Source organism: Coregonus lavaretus (genome assembly GCF_964263955.1).
Source record: "Coregonus lavaretus genome assembly, chromosome: 13".
Lineage (NCBI taxonomy): Eukaryota > Metazoa > Chordata > Actinopteri > Salmoniformes > Salmonidae > Coregonus > Coregonus lavaretus.
Window position 1 is genome coordinate 49,227,206 of NC_140000.1, and position 19,292 is coordinate 49,246,497.

Consider the following 19,292-nt stretch of genomic DNA (forward strand, 5'->3'; position numbering starts at 1 on the left):
GGGGTGTGGTCTGTATTGTCGTCACCTGTAATATCATTTTACAAATAAGGAAGCGAAGACATGCTGGGAAGAATGCCAAAATGTTATCGTTCCTAGGCTACAAGGCCAATAGCAACGCTTGTAGATCCGGGATGGGGCAACTGGCGCCCCGGCTTTGTAGGTGCAATTTCGAAATTTGGTTGTGCATCAGCTGTTTTTCTCTTATGTCAGTTACTGACAATCACTCACTTAGTTCATGTCAGCAAAACATTTTTAGATTGGTAAATTAGTCTAGAAGCCAGCTATCTAAACTTGTAGTAATCATGGTCGAATTATCGACCGGGGCCCCATTGATCATCAGATATCATATAAAAAACTGCAAACATGTCTCCACACTATGGCAAAATGTTTTTTTTTTAAATCAGGAAATTGGCTGTTTCTCTCTTCCCAACCTGGTCTCAGAGAATTTTGTATTATTCTGTATGTAAATTCGAGACACGTTTAAATATGATATGTTATGTTATGTATAGTATGTATTAATTTGTGGATGTCCATCATCCATTTCGTATATGTTACGAATTACAATTCGTATGATACAAATTTGCAAAACATATGATATGTTACAAATTCCAATATGTTGTGGCTGACGTTAGCTAGGTGGCTGACGCTAGCTAGGCGGCTCACGCTAGCTAGGCTGGGGGTTAGGGGAAGGGTTAGCTAACATGCAAAGTAGTTAAAAAGTTGCTAACATGCTAAAGTTATACGCTCATCCATCCACCCTGACCAACCACCCTCCTTTTGTTCTCGTCTTAAGTAACCTGTCTTACGTAATCATATCAAACATAACATATCATACTAATTTGAGTCTCAGATTTACAAAATGAGTAGAATTGCATGAAATTAGTTATACAATTGCAAAATCTTCTCTCCGGCCCATGGCAAAATGTGTAGAATTGCAGGAAATTAACTCAACTTCACTTAAGGCCCCCAAAAGGCTAGGGCTGGCACTGACTGCATGTGTGGGTAGGCAGACCAGCGAGCAACTGAGGCCCCTCATGAGTGCCAAATTAATTAATTAATTGTCACCCCCACCCCCATTCCTGTTGTAGATCAGTGGTTCCCAACCTTTTTCGGGTACTGTACCACCAACTGAATTTTGCTGTGCCCGGAGTACCCCTGAAGTACCCCCTCGTGCATTTTACCAGTAGGCCTATGGTCTCATGAGTATTCTCAAGTACCCCCTGTGGATAGGCCAAGTACCCCCAGGACTTCTAGTACTGGGAACCACTGTTGTAAATTATGCCGAATTCTGGATGAGGTCTGTTAATTGTAACACTTTTTTCCCTCCATTTTTCCATTTACTATCCAATCATTTTGGATATACAACACCTGTATCACACCTGTTACTAATACACACTTTATATTCTCTATACCACAGTTGGGTAGTTCTGTGTACTAATCAAGCAAAAGTGTTGGATATGCCTGAAGAGCAAGCAGGCTAGCATGCACCTGAAATTGAATGTAATGCTACCAAGCATGTGATGTGTGTGTTGTGTTTCAAGTTGGGTGCTGTGACAAAAATCAAGAATATTAGTGCAAATGAATAAAACAAGTATTGTATGAAACTAATGCATATTGATGATAACTAGTGTTATAGGCAAGACCATTCACCTCACTGTGTAATGGCTCTCTACATTTTCATTAAAGGAGGTGTTCCCAGTGAAGTACGGCTCTAAGTATGACACAGCACTGCAGATTCTGCTGTGGGAGTTCTTCTCCAGACTGGAGGAGCTGCTGCCGGTGCCCAGCTTTACACAGGTACTGATATGAATACATCTTCATCCTATCCATTCAAATGTGAAAAATGTTGCGTTTACAGTTGTGAACGAATGAACCCCCTTTAATAAATTAATCAATGGACTGAACATCAACACGTGTCCAGTAGGTAGGAGCTAGGGGTTGATTTGGGATTGGACTTTTTAACCTTTTAACTTTAAGTTTGCCTCTCTCACCCTCAGACAGCATCTTGTCTCAGCCTTGCCTTCTCTGACCTGGAGGAGTGTGTTCAGTCTGTCTCTGACCCTGAGCACCTGAAGACACTGCTACAGCATCAAAGACACCTGGGACACCTAAACAGAGGAAGGTAGCCTTCCTGTTATCTATCCTGAACAAAAATATAAACACAACATGCAACTATTTCTAAGATTTTACAGAGTTACAGTTCATATAAGGATATCAGTCAATTGAAATATATTAATTAGGCCCTAAATCTATGGATTTCACATGACTGGGAATACAGATATGCATCTGTTGGTCACAGATACCTTTTTTTTTAAAGTAGGGGCGTGGATCAGGAAACCAGTCAGTATCTGCTGTGACCATCATTTTCCTCATGTAGTGCGACATCTCCTTCACATAGAGTTGATCAGGCTGTTGATTGTGGAATGTTGTCTCACTCCTCTTCAATGGCTGTGCGAAGTTGCTGGATATTGGCGGGAACTGGAATATGCTGTCGTACATGTCGATCCAGAGCATCCCAAACATGCTCAATGGGTGACATGTCTGGTGAGTATGCAGGCCATGGAAGAACTGCAACATTTTCAGCTTCCAGGAATTGAGTACAGATCCTTGCGTCATGGGGCTGTGTATAATCATGCTGAAACCTGAGGTGATGGCGGCAGATGAATGGCACGAACAATGGGCCTCAGGATCTCGTCACGGTATCTCTCTGTGCATTCAACTTGCCATCAATAAAATGCAATCGTGTTCATTGTCCGTAGCTTATGCCTGCCCATACCATAACCCCACCGCCACCATGGGGCACTCTGTTCACAACAGTGACATCAGCAAACCGCTCGCCCACATGACGCCATACACGTGATCTGTGGTTGTGAGGCCGGTTGGATGTACTGCCAAATTCTCTAAAACAACATTGGAGGTGGCTTATAGTAGGGAAATTAACATCAAATTCTCTAGCAACAGCTCTGGTGGACATTCCTGCAGTCAGCATGCCAATTGCACACTCCCTCAAAACTTGAGACATCTGTGGCATTGTGTTGTGTGACAAAACTGCACATTTTAGAGTGGCCTTTTATTGTCCCCGGCACAAGGTGCACCTGTGTAATGATCATGCTGTTTAATCAGCTTCTTGATATGCCACACCTGTCAGGTGGATGGATTATCTTGGCAAAGGAGAAATGCTCACTAACAGGGATGTAAACAAATTTGTGCACAACATTTTAGAGAAATAAGCTTTTTGTGCGTATGGAAAATGTCTGGGATATTTTTTCTGCTCATTAAACATGGGACCAACACTTTACATGTTGCGTTTATATTTTTGTTCAGTGTACATGGTAGTTATATGGGCCATATAACAACCTTAAAAATATTGAGGGCCATACAGTAAGTTTCATGCATCTCTCCTAAGTGCCCTGGAGCAGTCATCTTGTGTCCGTTTCCATTAAGCATCCTTGTGGACTTCCTGTTCTATACTGTCTTTTTATTGGAAAATTAACACAAAGTAACAACTGACCCACCCACTAACACAACCATGCACCAACAATGTACCAAAAGACTGGAGAAACACTGAACAAAATGAGTAGATGCAGTACAGACAGGCTGGAGTCAAGTAATTCCCTTTTAATGAATGATTATTCCAAACAGAATAGTCTTCAATCCACTTTATCCCATTTCACTGTACATATGATCATAAAGGAAATTCTGTTTGCATTGATAAACAAGTGAGTGCTTCAACACACCCTAGTGAGACAGTGCCTGGCACAAAGTTGATCAGCACACATTCACAGCAGTCCTCCACGCATTCATTCTACAGGGACTGTTTAGTGTCAGTAATAAGGGTCCATTATTCATTCAAAATAAAACTACAGCTGCTGTAAATTTGTCACTTTTTTCAAATCAGGACAAATAGCATTAATGTCCTTACTTTCCTTCCTGAATGTAGTGTACCAGTATGCATCAACCAATCTATATAAATTGTTATATCCATTAAAAATAAAACTGGTTAAAGGTGATAGTTTCATGAATAACCATGTATTTTTAGAAATCCTTAGAACATTACCAAATGTACCAATTATTATCACGTATTAGACATGGCTAGAGTAAGTAGATTTTGACTTTATCATTCTGCCTGGCCAATTATATCAAACATGTTTCATTTGGCCCAGGATCGATATTTATTTAATTGTCACACAGACACAATGTATGCAACATACACCACATGTAGTCTGACCAAGTGGCAGACTTTATCCAATCACAGGCTTTATAGAAAGACTGGACCAGCCAGACGACTGTCCAATCACACATTTTGAGAAGGGTCAATATCAAACTCACAATAGATCCCACCTTCATCTTTTAACACGTTTTCTTGGGTTACTTACTGGCTCCTAAACGCTCTCTCCCAAATAACTGCTTTGATGAGGCATGAGCTCAAAACAAAACAAGCATTATCCACTATGGCAGACCTGGGTCAAGTACACATGTAAAATACAGTGCACTTGATTTAGCTTGCCTAGTAAAATGGAACCAATGGAATAATCCCCAAAATACAAACTCCGCCCACCCTACAATACCTCATGTATTTGAAAGTTGACATACTGGTATGTATTTGATCCAAGTCTGCCCCAGAGGGGTGTTCTTGTGATAATGTTAATGCTGGGAGTCTGGGTGAGATAGTGGTTGAGTAATAAGATTAAAAAGTGAAACCACTTTTATGCTTGTGTAATCTCCAGTAAAGCAGTACAATTTACAAGTGTGTTCTCAACTACAATATCTCACATACTTCGAGATATTAGCTGATGTATGAAGGGCTATATAAAATAAAATTGATTGATTGACATACATGTCCATCGTAAGAACATTTCCAGGTTCAGCCTAACCACCATTGCTGTTCCACCATAAATCCAACACCGAAAGCACCAATTTCCATCCACTCCCTTTCTCTTTCAGACAACTTTCCTATTCGTTGTTCCATGTCATCTCATCTCTGTTCTTAGGTGGAACTGAAAGGAGGAACATTTTTACTGTCAGACCTTCACTACATGGCACAGCATTTCTCCATGAAACACACACTTACAACAATTTTATATATATACAGTATATATATTTTTACATCATTAGAAAAACAATCTAAAAGATGGAGAGGAGAAAAGTTAAAATGGTTGCATTTCTGTTAACCAGACACACAATTCTACGCAGCAAAGTGTTTACAGATCCCCTGTGTTCAATCCTCATTCAGTGGTCAGACAAGATGCACAAGTGTGGTTTAAGGTACATTATCTCAGAATAGAGGAGACATAATTTGTGGCAATTTAATGAAATATAGATATTATTCTTTTAAAGAGGGCCTGCCTTCAACTTGTAAAGAGGCTCTTTTGAAGATTGAAGTGATCATATATGGGGCGGGGTTAATAATGAAATGAGTTTATCAAATGAGTGTTATTCATGATGATGATAGATGATGACAATCAAGGCAACACAATTAAAGGCAATTAAATGTGAAATGCTCCGTTTAAATTATAAAAAAAATTTAAAACAACCTTTTGTTGTTTTTCAACTAAACTTGAAGAAGGGCACCAATTACTGAGGTGAAGGGGGAGGGACAATAGTGAGCCCTTGTCTTCTGTCCACACTTTATGGTCCTACTTGAAGTAGATAAACAGTCATATTTTTGAGCTGTAGTTTGTTAGTATAGGTTAAACACCAGCCAAAGGGAATCCGACACCGTGCTAAGACGGTCCTTCCAGTGCTCGTCCAACTGAGGTAGCATCTCTTTGTTGTCAAGACTGCGCCAGCTCCCGAGGTCCAGTGACACCGCCATTTTCCATCCTATTGTCAGCCAATGACCCCTTTTCTGTGGCAGCCATGTTGTGTGATTTACTTCATTATGGAAGAAAATAATAATACAATTGACCCCAATAGAGCATTCTTAAAGAAGTTACTGAAAGGCATTCCTTAACGGAATCATCCAGACACAGTTCCAAGTATGGCTTTGGTTTGTCCAAGTATACAGTCATTTACATACATGTGGCGTGAGCCGTGACTCTGAGGATTCGTATATTCATGCAAAATGTCAGTTTTCAGTGTATCTGTACAGGTAGAAGATAGTTCATGGGCGTGGGAAGGGGCCAGTCCTATCTGCGCGAGGGGCCCAGAACAGATCCAGTGGTGGGGGGGCCGTAACGGGGGAAGTTGTCATTAGGGGGCGGGCTGGGGAGCAGGGAGTTCCCGTTAGTTGGGGAGCAGCTGAGATTAAGCCGCTTCAGGTACTCAGCGTGGTCCGGCTTGTGGTGCTGCAGGACTTTGATGGCCTCGTCCACCGTGAACCACTCCCGTTTACGACCTGCAGGGGGAGACAGAAACACAGAGTGTGAATCACTCCTGCTGTTGACCACCAGGGGGAGACAGAGATTAAAATAGTGAATCACTCCTGCTGTTGACCACCAGGGGGGCCAAGCAGTGGACATTTTACACCCACCACCTGAAGGCTTTGTCCTGAGTCATTTTGAAATTGAAGATCACCTGTGAAATGTTGACTTGTTTAAGGGTTTCATAAATATGTTGACTTTGAGACTCTGGGACACTCAAAATGACTGAAATATCCCAGTATGCATTTCTAAGACAAATATGGGGCTAATAAAACTGAGTTTAGATAAGAAAGAGGTTGTTACAACATTGATACCATACAACAGGATTAGTGGAGGCCCCGGGCCTCTTCCCCTTCCTGGGGGTACCTCCTCGTCCACACATACTTACTGGGAAACTTGTTAATAAAGAGCAGGAATTACTGTTTCAGTAATTATACCCCTACAATATCTATTCCTGCAACAACAAAAGCCTACTTAAAGAGACTATCTGGGTCTTTTGTATACTCTTTAGCCAGTAGTTCTGAAAGTGGCCCCCATAAATTGTGTACTATGTCACATATATGCAGATGTGTGCACCACGTCACTGGCCCAAAGCGCTTAACCGCTAGGCTACACATCCAGCCCAAAGTGGGAGGTTTAAAAAAATACTTACCGGTACTAGTCGCCAAAGTTCCAGAGCATGTCTTTAATACAGTCCCAATAACCAGTCAGCATTCAGAACTACTGGGGGTTTCCACATGAACTTAGGGTGACATTTGCCCTTTGAGGGGTGAAGATCTTCTCACAAAGAAATGGGATCTGGATCAACCCCATGTGGCACTGTCAATAAAATATTCTGGTATCCCCTTACCAATCTGCAAACACGCCCAACGTTTGTCATATAAACATTCAACATTTATTTCCCTATTAATTTCAGCCTACCTAAAGTCTTGTGAAGGGTGCTAATAGCCTGTTTGAATACATGTTTCCAGAATAGATGTTATCAGAATACATTGATTATCTCTAACAACAGCTACATTGTTATTGCCATAGACATTAACTCATTTAAAGGAAAGGTCATTCACAGTGGCATGCTTTCACACCATTCTTTTTGAGGAACAGGTCGTAGCCCATGTTTGGTAATCCTGTGTGTTAACAGGAATGAGGATTATTAGTGCAAAGGAACACATATTGGTGCGGTTAAGTCGGTAAACAAAAACGAAAGAAATACTGAGGTTGATATACTGAGTAATGTAAGATCTATAAGGACTAAAAGCTCCAGCCACTCAGGAGAAAGACTGATGAAGTCTAAAGGGTGTTTAGTGGATTTCAGAGGTCAGGTCACACGGTTCGGTGCAGTCAGTGGTGAGTCAAGGTCTGTTTGGGAAGGCCTGGGGTAGATGACCTGCTGAGTAATCCAATCACACGTTCACATTTTACTCTACCTTTTAGCAGCTATTTTAGTCCACCTCTCCAAGGCCAGAAGGCTGGTATGATTTAGCAGTTAGTAGCATAAGTTGAGTCTAAATCAGCCACTTTGGAATTGATGTGTTATGACTCCAAACTTTAGATTACGTGAAGCCGGATGTTATTGGAGAAATATTGAACTTGTTTGTTGCTTGTTTTCTGCAATCGCAGGCCTTTTAGTCAGTGAGACCTGTTGGTGCTGCCAATATCCTTCCTGGAATAACAGATTATTATAATAGACATTGAAGTCCTGATGTCATGTGACCATAAACTCACCTATGTTGACCGAGTCCTCCCATGCTTCCAATGTCTCCGTCACAGTCAATACGTAAACGTACGTTCGGTGCTTTCGGTCTTGGTTCTGCTGTAAAGTGAAAAATAAAAATACATTTCAAAATCCAGGTCGGAAGAACCTCTACCTGTGCCACCTCAAGAAAAAAAAGCCGCTTTCAGAGGGTGCACATGCTTTAGGGTAGTTTGTCAACCCTTGACTAGGCATCAACCAAATCCACTCACTTGAATTTAATTCATGTGACAATGTACACTTAGATAGCAATGCCAGTTTTGCAGGGAGTAAAAACGTAACTGTCTTATAATTACTGTCAGCCCAGAGTCACGCCTTACCTCGAACACACCTAGCAGACGTCCCAACTTGCCTTTCACTCCAGCCTGGTGGGAGAGAGGAGAGAGGTATTAGGAGGATGTGAGATGACAGTATTGGGCCTATGGCAATTTGACAAACCAAAACACTGGTGTTAGATTAAAAAGGAAAGTAGAGAAATCCCAATTCTTGACAATACAGTGTGGGGGTTTAGTATGAAAACCTTTGACTGGAGTTAGGAGTGTGTGTTGAGATGTGAAGAGTGGGTGTTGAGATGTGAAGAGTGGGTGTGTGTGTGTGTGTGTGTGTGTGTGTGATCAGAACGTTGACCGATATAATGTGATTGAATATCATAACACAAACCCACCTAGTCCTGCTGTATATTTAGAGGTCAAAATCAGAGAGACTGTTTCCAAAAAGACATATGACCCACCCCCTATTCGCCTTCCTTCCCCTTTAACAAGCTTCACAAAGACAATCTGTCCACGTCCACTGGACAGGCTTTAGGACCTGTGAATGTGCTGGAATCCAGCAGGGAGCCAAGTTTAGCCTGCTGACGTAGCCAAGTACGTTAGGTCTCCCACCAGCTGGACCTTTGGAATACCACCAGCTCCTCAGTCACTACCCAAACCAAATCCTTCTGACCCCTTTCTCTACAAACCCACTTTGGACCCACTAAAATGTACCTCCCAACCCCCTATTTCACATAGTAGAATTGCCATTGACTTCAAACAGAGGGCTCATAGAACCCCCCCAAAAAAGCCCCTACCTGGTTTGTCTGTTTAAAAATAGAGATTTGGTTGGTTTTTAAGGCGGCATGCCAGCCTACACCAACATCCTCCAGCTGTCAACACGGTATTCACCCCAAAAGCACCTCTGCCAAAATGTGTCCTCTGTAACCGTTTTGGGAAAATAATAACTAACCCAAAAACGAGACAGCCGTCGAAAAAGTACATGCCAAAATAGGAAGTGGGTATGTGACTCCCACACTGTTGGAATACAAAGCTAAAACAGGGTCACAGCCAAGATAAAAAAGAAGTGGGGAAAATATGGTGACATGTCATAAGTGCGTTCCCGTCACCCACAATCATTGCATACATCGTGTCTCTCAGAGCTGAACCCTTTAGCGGTGAAGCCACTTTGGAGAGGACATGCTGTGAAGTGCCATTGAGATATCCCAGAAGATCGGCAAGGTCAGTCACATGCCACAAGGAAGGCAGTGGTGAATTATAGAGGGTCTCTCTCTCTCTCTCATAGTGTATATGAGAATATTTAGGGCCTACAGACATTCCTGCACGTTGCCTGTAAATGACCAATCAGGGGCCAGCAAAACGTCTGATACTCATATAGATGACATGATCACTACATGACTTGAAGCCAGAGTTTACAACTAACACATTACAATAGTCTCACCCATCGCTAAAAGGCATGTTCTTTACAGACAAATCAATGAACGACCATCAGATCAATGTGTGTTTTGTGCGTGCATATAGCTATTAGTTATACACCAATTTTGTGATTCATTTAAATGTCATCATCATTGATGATTATGGTGATCATTGATTGGATTAAAGGAAAGATTCAACCATTTTGAATGTTATATTGTTTTTGTGCATCTCTGAGTGATGTTCTATCGACTCCCGGGGTCATTATTTTAATTTTTATGTGTATTATAACATTCAAATGGGTAAATATTTCCTTTAATATATCATGATGATGATGATGACAGGTGAACTCACCTCTTCAAACACCTCTCTGACTGCTGCGCCACAGGGCTCCTCCTCCGGCTCCATCCCTCCACCTGGGACGATCCACTGGTCCGGGTGCCGACTGCTACTCACCAGCAACACCTGGCAGAGAAAACACAATAGCTCTGTGAGTCCAGCTCCGACACAGGGCTCTATGCTCCATCACAGGGCTCTATGCTCCACCACAGGGCCCTCTTCTCCACCACAGGGCCCTCTGCTCCATCACAGGGCTCTATGCTCCACCACAGGGCTCTATGCTCCATCACAGGGCTCTCTGCTCCACCACAGGGCTCTATGCTCCACCACAGGGCTCTATGCTCCACCACAGGGCCCTCTTCTCCACCACAGGGCTCTATGCTCCACCACAGGGCTCTCTGCTCCACCACAGGGCTCTATGCTCCACCACAGGGCTCTATGCTCCACCACAGGGCTCTATGCTCCACCACAGGGCTATATGCTCCACCACAGGGCCCTCTGCTCCACCACAGGGCTCTATGCTCCACCACAGGGCCCTCTTCTCCACCACAAGGCCCTCTGCTCCACCACAGGGCCCTCTGCTCCACCTTTGCTGATAGATTGACCAGGATCAGGTCCTTTTGGGAGCATCCAAGCAGGTGCCTGAGCTTAAATTACACCACAGTCTGCAGTGTACAACGATCCATACTGATTGAATGAGCCTGTATCTGAATTTTCATGATGCAATACACACACACACACACACATGACCTACACACACACACTCATGACATAGTTGCTCAGTTGTCTCTTTCACCATGCTGAGGAAACACCCAGTAGGGCAGGTCAAGTTACTGGATGCTTTAGGTAGCTTGCCTTCTGCTCCTAAAGGCTGATCCCAGATCAGCTCATCCAACCCAAGTCAGTCGAATACGACAGACGACAGTGATCCAGCTTCAGCAGCAGCTTGTGTGGCTTTCACCTTCCATCTTTCCCCCATCCCGACCCCTCTATATCGGACCAGTGTGTCAGCATGACAGCCAGGTAATAAAAGCTAGCAGTGCGGCTTTGAGACTCCTCCGTGCTGCTCTAATGGGATTGCTGGAGGAGGCCCGTTGAGGTCCGAGCCAGGAGCCAGACAGTGACAAGTCGAGTGACCAAGAGTGGCCACACAGAGGATATGGCACGTGTCACCCTTCCACTTTAGGTCACCACGTCATGTTCCCGGGCCTTAACCGAGCCGACATCTCATCTGGCTCGTCCTGGGCTAAGAGGGGATGGAGGGTGGACAGAGGGTGGGACGGTTATCTATATTTACGGGCGCCACATACAGATGAGGGAATCCAACTGAAGCAGCAGGGTAGCCTACAGTATGAGCCCTAAAGCCACAAAACATGAGGATAGAATGAACCTACTAACCTATTTATACTAGACTGCTAGCGCTTCAGAATGTGTACGTGTGTGTGTACGTGTGTGTGTGTACACGTGTATGTATGTACACGTGTGTGTGTGTGTGTGTGTGTGTGTTGGGGGGGGGGGGGTACTGTCTGTGTTTATATATGGGGGTGGGGCACTGCTGTGTGCCTTTTGCAAATAGTTTTCTTCGGGCTTTAAGCAGCTCAGGGAGGGATGTCACTGCGTTTTACAATGTCTACCGTGGAGTTTACAAAACAAAGCTAGCTAGACTACATCCCGCCCAGTGTTATTTTTGCCTCACTTTTCAAGTCCTATGTTTTCTATTTCTTGCTCAAAATGTGGTTGGATATGAGCTGCTACGAATTTAATTATTTCCAGGAAAGACATAAGCACCTCATACAAATTAATGCAATACACAAAACATTGTTAATTTCATTTATGTCAACAGCTTAGGCTAGCAAGGTATGCTCCCCTAAACAATCATGGAACACTAGGCATGGTGAGGAGCAAAACTCCACACCAACATATTAGATAGGTTAAAGGTCAGGTGCAGAGGGAGCGGGGGTGGAAAAAGCCCAAAGGGAATAGAGCAGCGTCTCCCAGCGAGATTCCACTGCGTTTTGTAAGCCTGCTGAACGGGCCAGGAATCTCAGGGAGGAAATAAACACCTACTCTCTCGGAGGAGCAACACGATGGAGGAACTCCTGTGGCTGTCAAATAAGCCAGTCTCCTACATGCCAGCCTAAGGAGGTTAGAAGTTTTAGACTGGAGTATTTTAATGCATTAGGAGAGTGGTTAGTGGTAACCAAAATAGACCTATGAAGTCAACATACGGAAGTTTGCTGCCCCTTATTTTACACCAAATACACCTACTTTCAGCCTAGTCGGTATAAAAAAACAAAGGCCAAATATATGCCCATTCCAGACCACACACATTCAATACAGCTTTAAATCCTATCTAGCAATGTACAGGTAGGGCAACATAATGTGCCTAGTAATATGCTACCCTTTAATCCATCCAGACCAACAATAAACTGTACTTTACCAAGTGTCAACAAACCCTTAGTCTTGTAGTGACACAGTGGACTGAAAAGACACAGTGTACTGTAATACAGCCTCAGGAATGTTTCAGGGAGACACCCATTGCTGGATGAAGGCACCCATAACAGATCGCTCCTACCCTCCGGCATGAACACTCTTCTAGTCTCTACTGTTGTTGGAGGCAAATGGCCCGCCCACTGCCACTGACCCGCCCACTGCCACTGGCCCTGAGGGATGTAATGTTCCTGTTTTCCCTTGTTGGGCTTTAATCCTTGTCACTGAACACCTGACCATAGAGGGTTCATCTTTCTCCTTTTCCATTCCTTAAACAAAGTCTCTGACATCACAGGGAGTTCCTATTAACCTACTCAGGCCCTCTCAATGGGGGGTCACGTCTAACATGTTGTGTGTGTGTGTGTGTGTGTGTGTGTGTGTGTGTGTGTGTGTGTGTGTGTGTGTGTGTGTGTGTGTGTGTGTGTGTGTGTGTGTGTGTGTGTGTGGGGGGGGGGTGTGTGTGTGTGTGTGTGTGTGTGTGTGTGTGTGTGTGTGTGTGTGTGTGTGTGTGTGTGTGTGTGTGTGTGTGTGTGTGTGTGTGTGTGTGTGTGTGTGTGTGTGTGTGTGTGTGTGTGTGTGTGTGTGTGTGTGTGTGTTTGTGCTGGAGAAGCTACATTTTTGTTCCATCTCCACAAACGGGACTGAGATTTGATTGCTGAGATCTGACCAAAGCAGGTTGAGACAAGTTCTTCAGATACAGATGGGCCGCAATCCTTCAGGGATTCAACAGCATGGGATTGGCACAAAGAGGTGGCATTGGCAAAGACAGTATTGGCCATGCAGGAGCCACAGAGGCTTTACTCCTGTTCAGGCTTAATGAGTGCATGCAAGTACGGCAGAGTAGCTGGACAGATCTAGAGCAAACTCTGTAAAGATGTTCCTGGATGGCTGCTATACATTACAACAGCTCAGTAACAGTTGGACAGACACAGACGAAGCATTTCTTGACCTAACAATACCCTTGACCAGAGACACAGGTGGGTGACTGAAGATGGTCTCCATTAGTTCCACCACAGGTATCTTAAATATTAAAACAAGCTAAGACATTACATCAAGGTTGACTTGTTTTATAGCATGAAAAATGAATGTCAGCAACAAGACTATATGTGTAGGTAATTACTAATGTTTATAAATACTTCACAAGTAAAAATCTAAGTGGAGATTGGAATAAAGCATTGAGACTGAGATTGGGCAGTCTCATTAATATAACTCAGTGAGAAAGCCTTCCAGCTACCCAGCTGCTCTACCACAATGCAATGGGCCTATGGCACGGCACACACTGACACACAGCAAACTGATATATCTCGATTCCTTGTTCCTGAAAGAACTGGCTATGCATGAGGGAGAGAACAAGGCTCCCGCAGACTGAAGGGACAACAGTTTCTCCTTGAGGCCATCTCTCTCTCTCTCTCTTTGTGTGTGTGTGTGTGTGTGTGTGTGTGTGTGTGTGTGTGTGTGTGTGTGTGTGTGTGTGGTGTGTTGTACAAATACTTGAGTGCTCTGATAGAGTTCTTAATGACAGATACAGACAGATAAAGTCTGCAGCTTATATATTGCATAACAGTGGTGTAGGGGAAGTCAGAGGCTGCAGTGTCTTGAACTGTCTGACACAAATGTGGATTTGAAATCCAAACTAAGGAGCCTTTCATAAACAAGTATGTTGCTCAGTAAGAAATGAAAAGCATCGCCTCTTTTACATTAATGGCCAACCTTAATAGTCTTCTCGACCTTAGTTCATGCACTGAAAAATTACATAATTTGCTTACTAAGTCTTCTATGACCAACAAATCAAATCAATGAAATTGTATTTATCACATGCGCGGAATACAACTGGTGTAGTGTAGACTTTACCGTGAAATGCCTGCTTACAAGCCCTACCCAACAATGCAGTTTAGAAATTAAAATTAAATAGTAACACAAGATATGACAACAAAGTAAAGTCATAAACAATGGAATTGGTCCTTAGATTTTGGTTATGATAAAGTGGGCCTATTTAACTTATTATGGTAGTAGGCCTAAGTCATATTCTGTACATATTGTGGCTTTAAACATTTAAATAGACCTAGGCAGAAACAATTGGAGCATGCTATATTGAATGAAAGAACACATGCACAACAATATAGCCTATAACATGGAAATAATTGCTTAAAATAAAATAAAATAATTTACAATTATTTAATAAAATAAAAAAAGTATGGAACGAGTCCTATATGTTGCTATAACTTCGGGGAAATTGACTTCGGCAGACAGTCCATTTTGTCAAACCATAGTCAGTGAACGCTTGCATCATGATGGCGCGTAGGCTATCATGGTGAAGCCCGCTTAAAACCCAGAAACTATTACGAGGCATATGTCTAAGTCTACAGCTTTTTGTTAAAGATATTCTCTCAAAACAGAAATATAAAAAACAAAGCAATAATTGAGACTACTTTTCAGTGGACTACCTTTGGTTTTAGCCTAGGATCCTGAAAACCTGTCCAACAAAATGGCCACTTCATCAATAACGCATTTTATTTTCAGGCAGCAGAGATTATAAAGTGTTAAATGATAAAGGTGATATTGTTACTAGTTTTTAAAAGCGTATGCATTCGTACAGTGTTAGTGTCATACAATGTAGCAATGGCTGCACTGATGTCCCGCCCGTCATATGAAACATGCAACAGAGCGCCTCGCCCCCCTCGCTTTGCAATCAAACTAGCCCAAACTGGATAGCCGCGGGCAGTCACACACCAGTAAGGATGTATTACTAAAGCTATCGAACGTAGGCCCATAAAAAGCGTATTAATAGACTATAACACACCTGTTGTTTTTTTGTTTTTGTTTTGTTTAACATCAGGTCTACATCTCGAATCATTAGGTTTTAAAAACTCCGCAGAAGCATTTCTTTCAGACACGGCAAGACAGCCCCCGCACATCGACATTTTCTGATGAATTAAGTGGGAAAACCACAATGAAAACCTATTCAAGTCTATTACAATAGGCAAATATAGATACAATATGGACAATTGTAGGCTATAGCCGAGAGCAGTGGTTTGGTTAAAAGACAGGACAGCATCGGTCCCCTGAACTGTCAATGAGAAATATAACCATCTTTACCTCTTCTTCACGTTCGTTCTTGAAGCACAAGCATGCCGCTCGCTTCTTGAAGCCCTCGCCATCATAAGTCCTAGTCTGGTTCGGCTTGAACTTCATTATGTAGGTTACTCCTCTCCTCACCGGGCAGGCAACGAGATCCAGCAAATTAACTAACGAAGAGTGAGTCACCGAACCAAGGTTCTGAATGGCGAAGAGAAAACCGACATCTGTTTATCACTGAGGTCCAAGAACGCGATATACCGACAATCTACCCATTGGCGGTGTATTATCCCATTCACTCCAATCGCGTTTAGTGCGTTCTTGTCAGGGAATTCCCTCCGTGATGTTGGGTTATTGAATGCAGTTCAGTCCCCCATACTCTCTACTTCTATGTGCAATCTCTTATTTAAGTAGAGGGAGTCAATACTGTACCCTCCTCCGAAGTCCTCCCACCTTGGGTAGTGGGCTACAAGGTAGGCTTTGCGCAGTCGCTGACTGTCAATAGACAGAAGGCAACCTAGCGGAGCGCTGTTACGCACGTCACCATACGTCTGATAATTGTTGGAGGATAGGATAAATGCAGGACAAATCTAGCTGTGATTGAACATCTAAGTAGTGCACACTCCATCTGACTTTATGCTTTCTTGAAAAGTAGCCTATCCTGTTTGTTCCATAGGACCATCAATTTGGATATGCTATCTAGAAATGGCACGGTTACAATTTTCTACCCTTAGGCCTATAACTTAATCAGAGTATTTTCTCAATATAACATCTAATGCATCATAATGCATATTATTTGTGACATATTGCCCTGAAATGTCAGTAACCAAGGTCTTTAAAAGAGTACTTATAATAGCCTCCACTATAAACCACTGTCTTGGGGTTGGGGTTGGTGGAAGAGGGTTTCTGAGCTTCCATTTTTTCTGTATTTACACAGTGGTGGAAAAAGTACCCAATTGTCATACTTGAGTAAAAGTAAAGATACCTTAATAGAAATTGACTCAAGTAAAAGTCACCCAGTAAAATACTACTTGAGTAAAAGTCAAAAAGTATTTGGTTTTAAATATACTTAAGTATCAAAAGTAAAAGTATGAATCATTTCAAATTCCTTATATTAAGCAAACCAGTAGGCACAATTTTCTTTTTCTTTTTTTAAATGTACGGATAGCCAGGGGCACACTCCAACACTCAGACATCATTTACAAATGAAGCATTTGTGTTTAGTGAGTCTGACAGATCAGAGGCAGTAGGGATGACCAGGGATGTTTTTCTCTTGATAAGTGAGTGAATTGGACCATTTTCTGTCCTGCTAAGCATTCAAAATGTAACAAGTACTTTTGGGTGTCAGGGAAAATGTATGGAGTAAAAAGTACATTATTTTCTTTAGGAATGTAGTGAAGTACAAGTAAAAGTAGTCAAAAATACAGATACACAAAAAAATACTTAAGTAGTACTTTAAAGTATTTTTACTTAAGTATTATACACCACTGCATTTACATCAGAAAAATAAAAAAAGAATTTCACAAATAAAGCACTGTCAATTTTATAGCCTACCTTAGCTAATCTGTGACGACTATTCATGCTATCGACTGAAAGCAAGTTGGGGAGATAGGCATAGTCTAGGGTTGTTCTGTTTATAGCCTATAAAGGAAGGTGGGCCTACTTGAAGATGTCTAGTTTTGTGTGTTAATGTATAGCTTCTTACATCATATAAGACAGGTCCCACCTACCTTCCACTCATAGAAAAAGGTTATTTGGGGTTCTATATAGAACCTTCTTGGGGTTCCATAGATGAAGCAAGCAATATAACCGTTTTTGGTTCTACAAGGAACCATTTTTAAAAAGTGTATACACATACCAAATATATTTTTTATAGGAGTTCCTCATCATAGTCACTCAGTCTGCTTGCATTTCACTGTTAGTCTACACTTGTTGTTTAAGAAGCATGTGACAAGTATTTGCTGAGGGTGTTGTAAACAACAGTTTATTATTGAGCCAATGTTTTAGCAACTGTAAATGCACATTTGTTTTCTTACTTACTGAAACGAGTATTGCATAGCATTAGACAAAATGTACAGACTATACATTCAACAACATCTCTACTGGAACCTGAATATTATATTTGTCATTACTGGTACAGGGATCCTTTAGTTGGTATTGAAATACAAATTCTCCTGAACACACTTTTTTTCCTCTGCAGAATCTATTATCAATGTTTCGGTCAGAGACCTTTGTCGAGACAAAGTGATATACACACCTCTGAGTTCATTCATTACACCTGTGTTTCGGCGCTGTAACTCCCTGCATCACAAGCAAGAAAAGCATGTTATTGTAAGTGTTAACCCTCACCTCTAAAGATGTTGAAATACCAGTAAGACCAACATAGCCATCTATCAAACCTATGATCTCGTCAAAATTGGAATTAAATTACTAAATCAAAAGAGCTGTTTTGAGGTGTACATTAACATGTCAACTTGATTTACTTTTATAACTTGATGCCTGCAGGACAAGCAACCTACCTCACACTCTTCATCAAAGAGATTGTCACTCACAGAGTATCAGAGTTTTGGAACTGACAACCAGTGTATCATGATGTGATTGTTTTTAAGAGATTATGGATTGGATTTAAAGAAAGAAAAATTGATTAGGTCAAGGGGTGAGATAGCCTGCTTTTTCTTAACATAATTGATCGTTACAGTTTGCAATGACTAATCAAAACCTTATCAGGGTAGCCTCATTGTCTTACGTCAGATAGAGCAACGATTCCGCCTGCACTGAGTGACGAGCATCGTGTAGGAGTGACGCAAGGCAACAGGGTAGCCTACTTTGATGTGTAAAAAATCTCATATGAGCGGAATTGCAAAGATGTCAGACTGTGTTGTGGAACACCAAAATAACAGATGTCTCACTGCTATCTTCCCTGTTTCAATGGATCTCTAGCATCTTTCCAGAACTTGAATTGGTTTCTAAAATTACATTTACCGAAATTATAACTTTTTTCTACCCCCTTCTCTTACACAAGTACTGTATATCTCTATCACGATCTTAGAATAGACAGGGTCTCAAAAGTCAACCCTCCCAAAGAATAGACCTGCAGAAACCTCTAGACGAAAAGTCAATATCGTCATCTAACCCAAAAGCAGAGTCATCTACAGCATCATCTTGCCCAAAGTAGAAAGGATATCAACAGCCCATAATCTTAGCTGGAGTCCAAGTGAGAGGGAGAAGGGGGATTGGATTTCACATGCTTTAAGGATGACAGAAGGATGTGTATGAAGGCACCAGATTTGAACCTCTGCCCATTCCTGTCACCACTCTAATGATAGTCTAACACATCTGTTCTCTGCCATCGCCCAGGCAATCTCAAAACTGGCTGGCTAGTCCGACTCTTCTTCATCCATTCTGTCACTTTCCTCGTTTGCTAATGATCCACTCTCTCACCACAGCCGGCCCAGATTGCCCGCGGTGCCAATTAGAGTCTAAGATGATTAAGTCACTTACTGTAAGTCACTTTTTGACAGTATTAAAGGGGAGGTGCTTTGGTCTTTGAATCTCCCAGAATCATGAGGGCATGGCCCATTGCCAGTTAATTCT

The 19,292-nt window shown here is 42.2% G+C and overlaps 1 protein-coding gene across 1 annotated transcript; it reads right to left on the reverse strand.

Moving 5' to 3' along the window:
* Window positions 1-3,599: 3,599 nt before the first annotated feature.
* Window positions 3,600-16,064, reverse strand: LOC311140185 (diphosphoinositol polyphosphate phosphohydrolase 3-beta-like). Its single transcript, XM_084175131.1, has 5 exons — window positions 15,720-16,064; window positions 10,149-10,259; window positions 8,433-8,477; window positions 8,085-8,172; window positions 3,600-6,337 (listed from the first exon to the last, which is right to left on the reverse strand). Exons 1-5 carry the CDS (start codon window positions 15,813-15,815, stop codon window positions 6,129-6,131), a joined length of 549 nt encoding a protein of 182 aa, XP_084031257.1. The 5' UTR covers window positions 15,816-16,064; the 3' UTR covers window positions 3,600-6,128.
* Window positions 16,065-19,292: the final 3,228 nt, after the last annotated feature.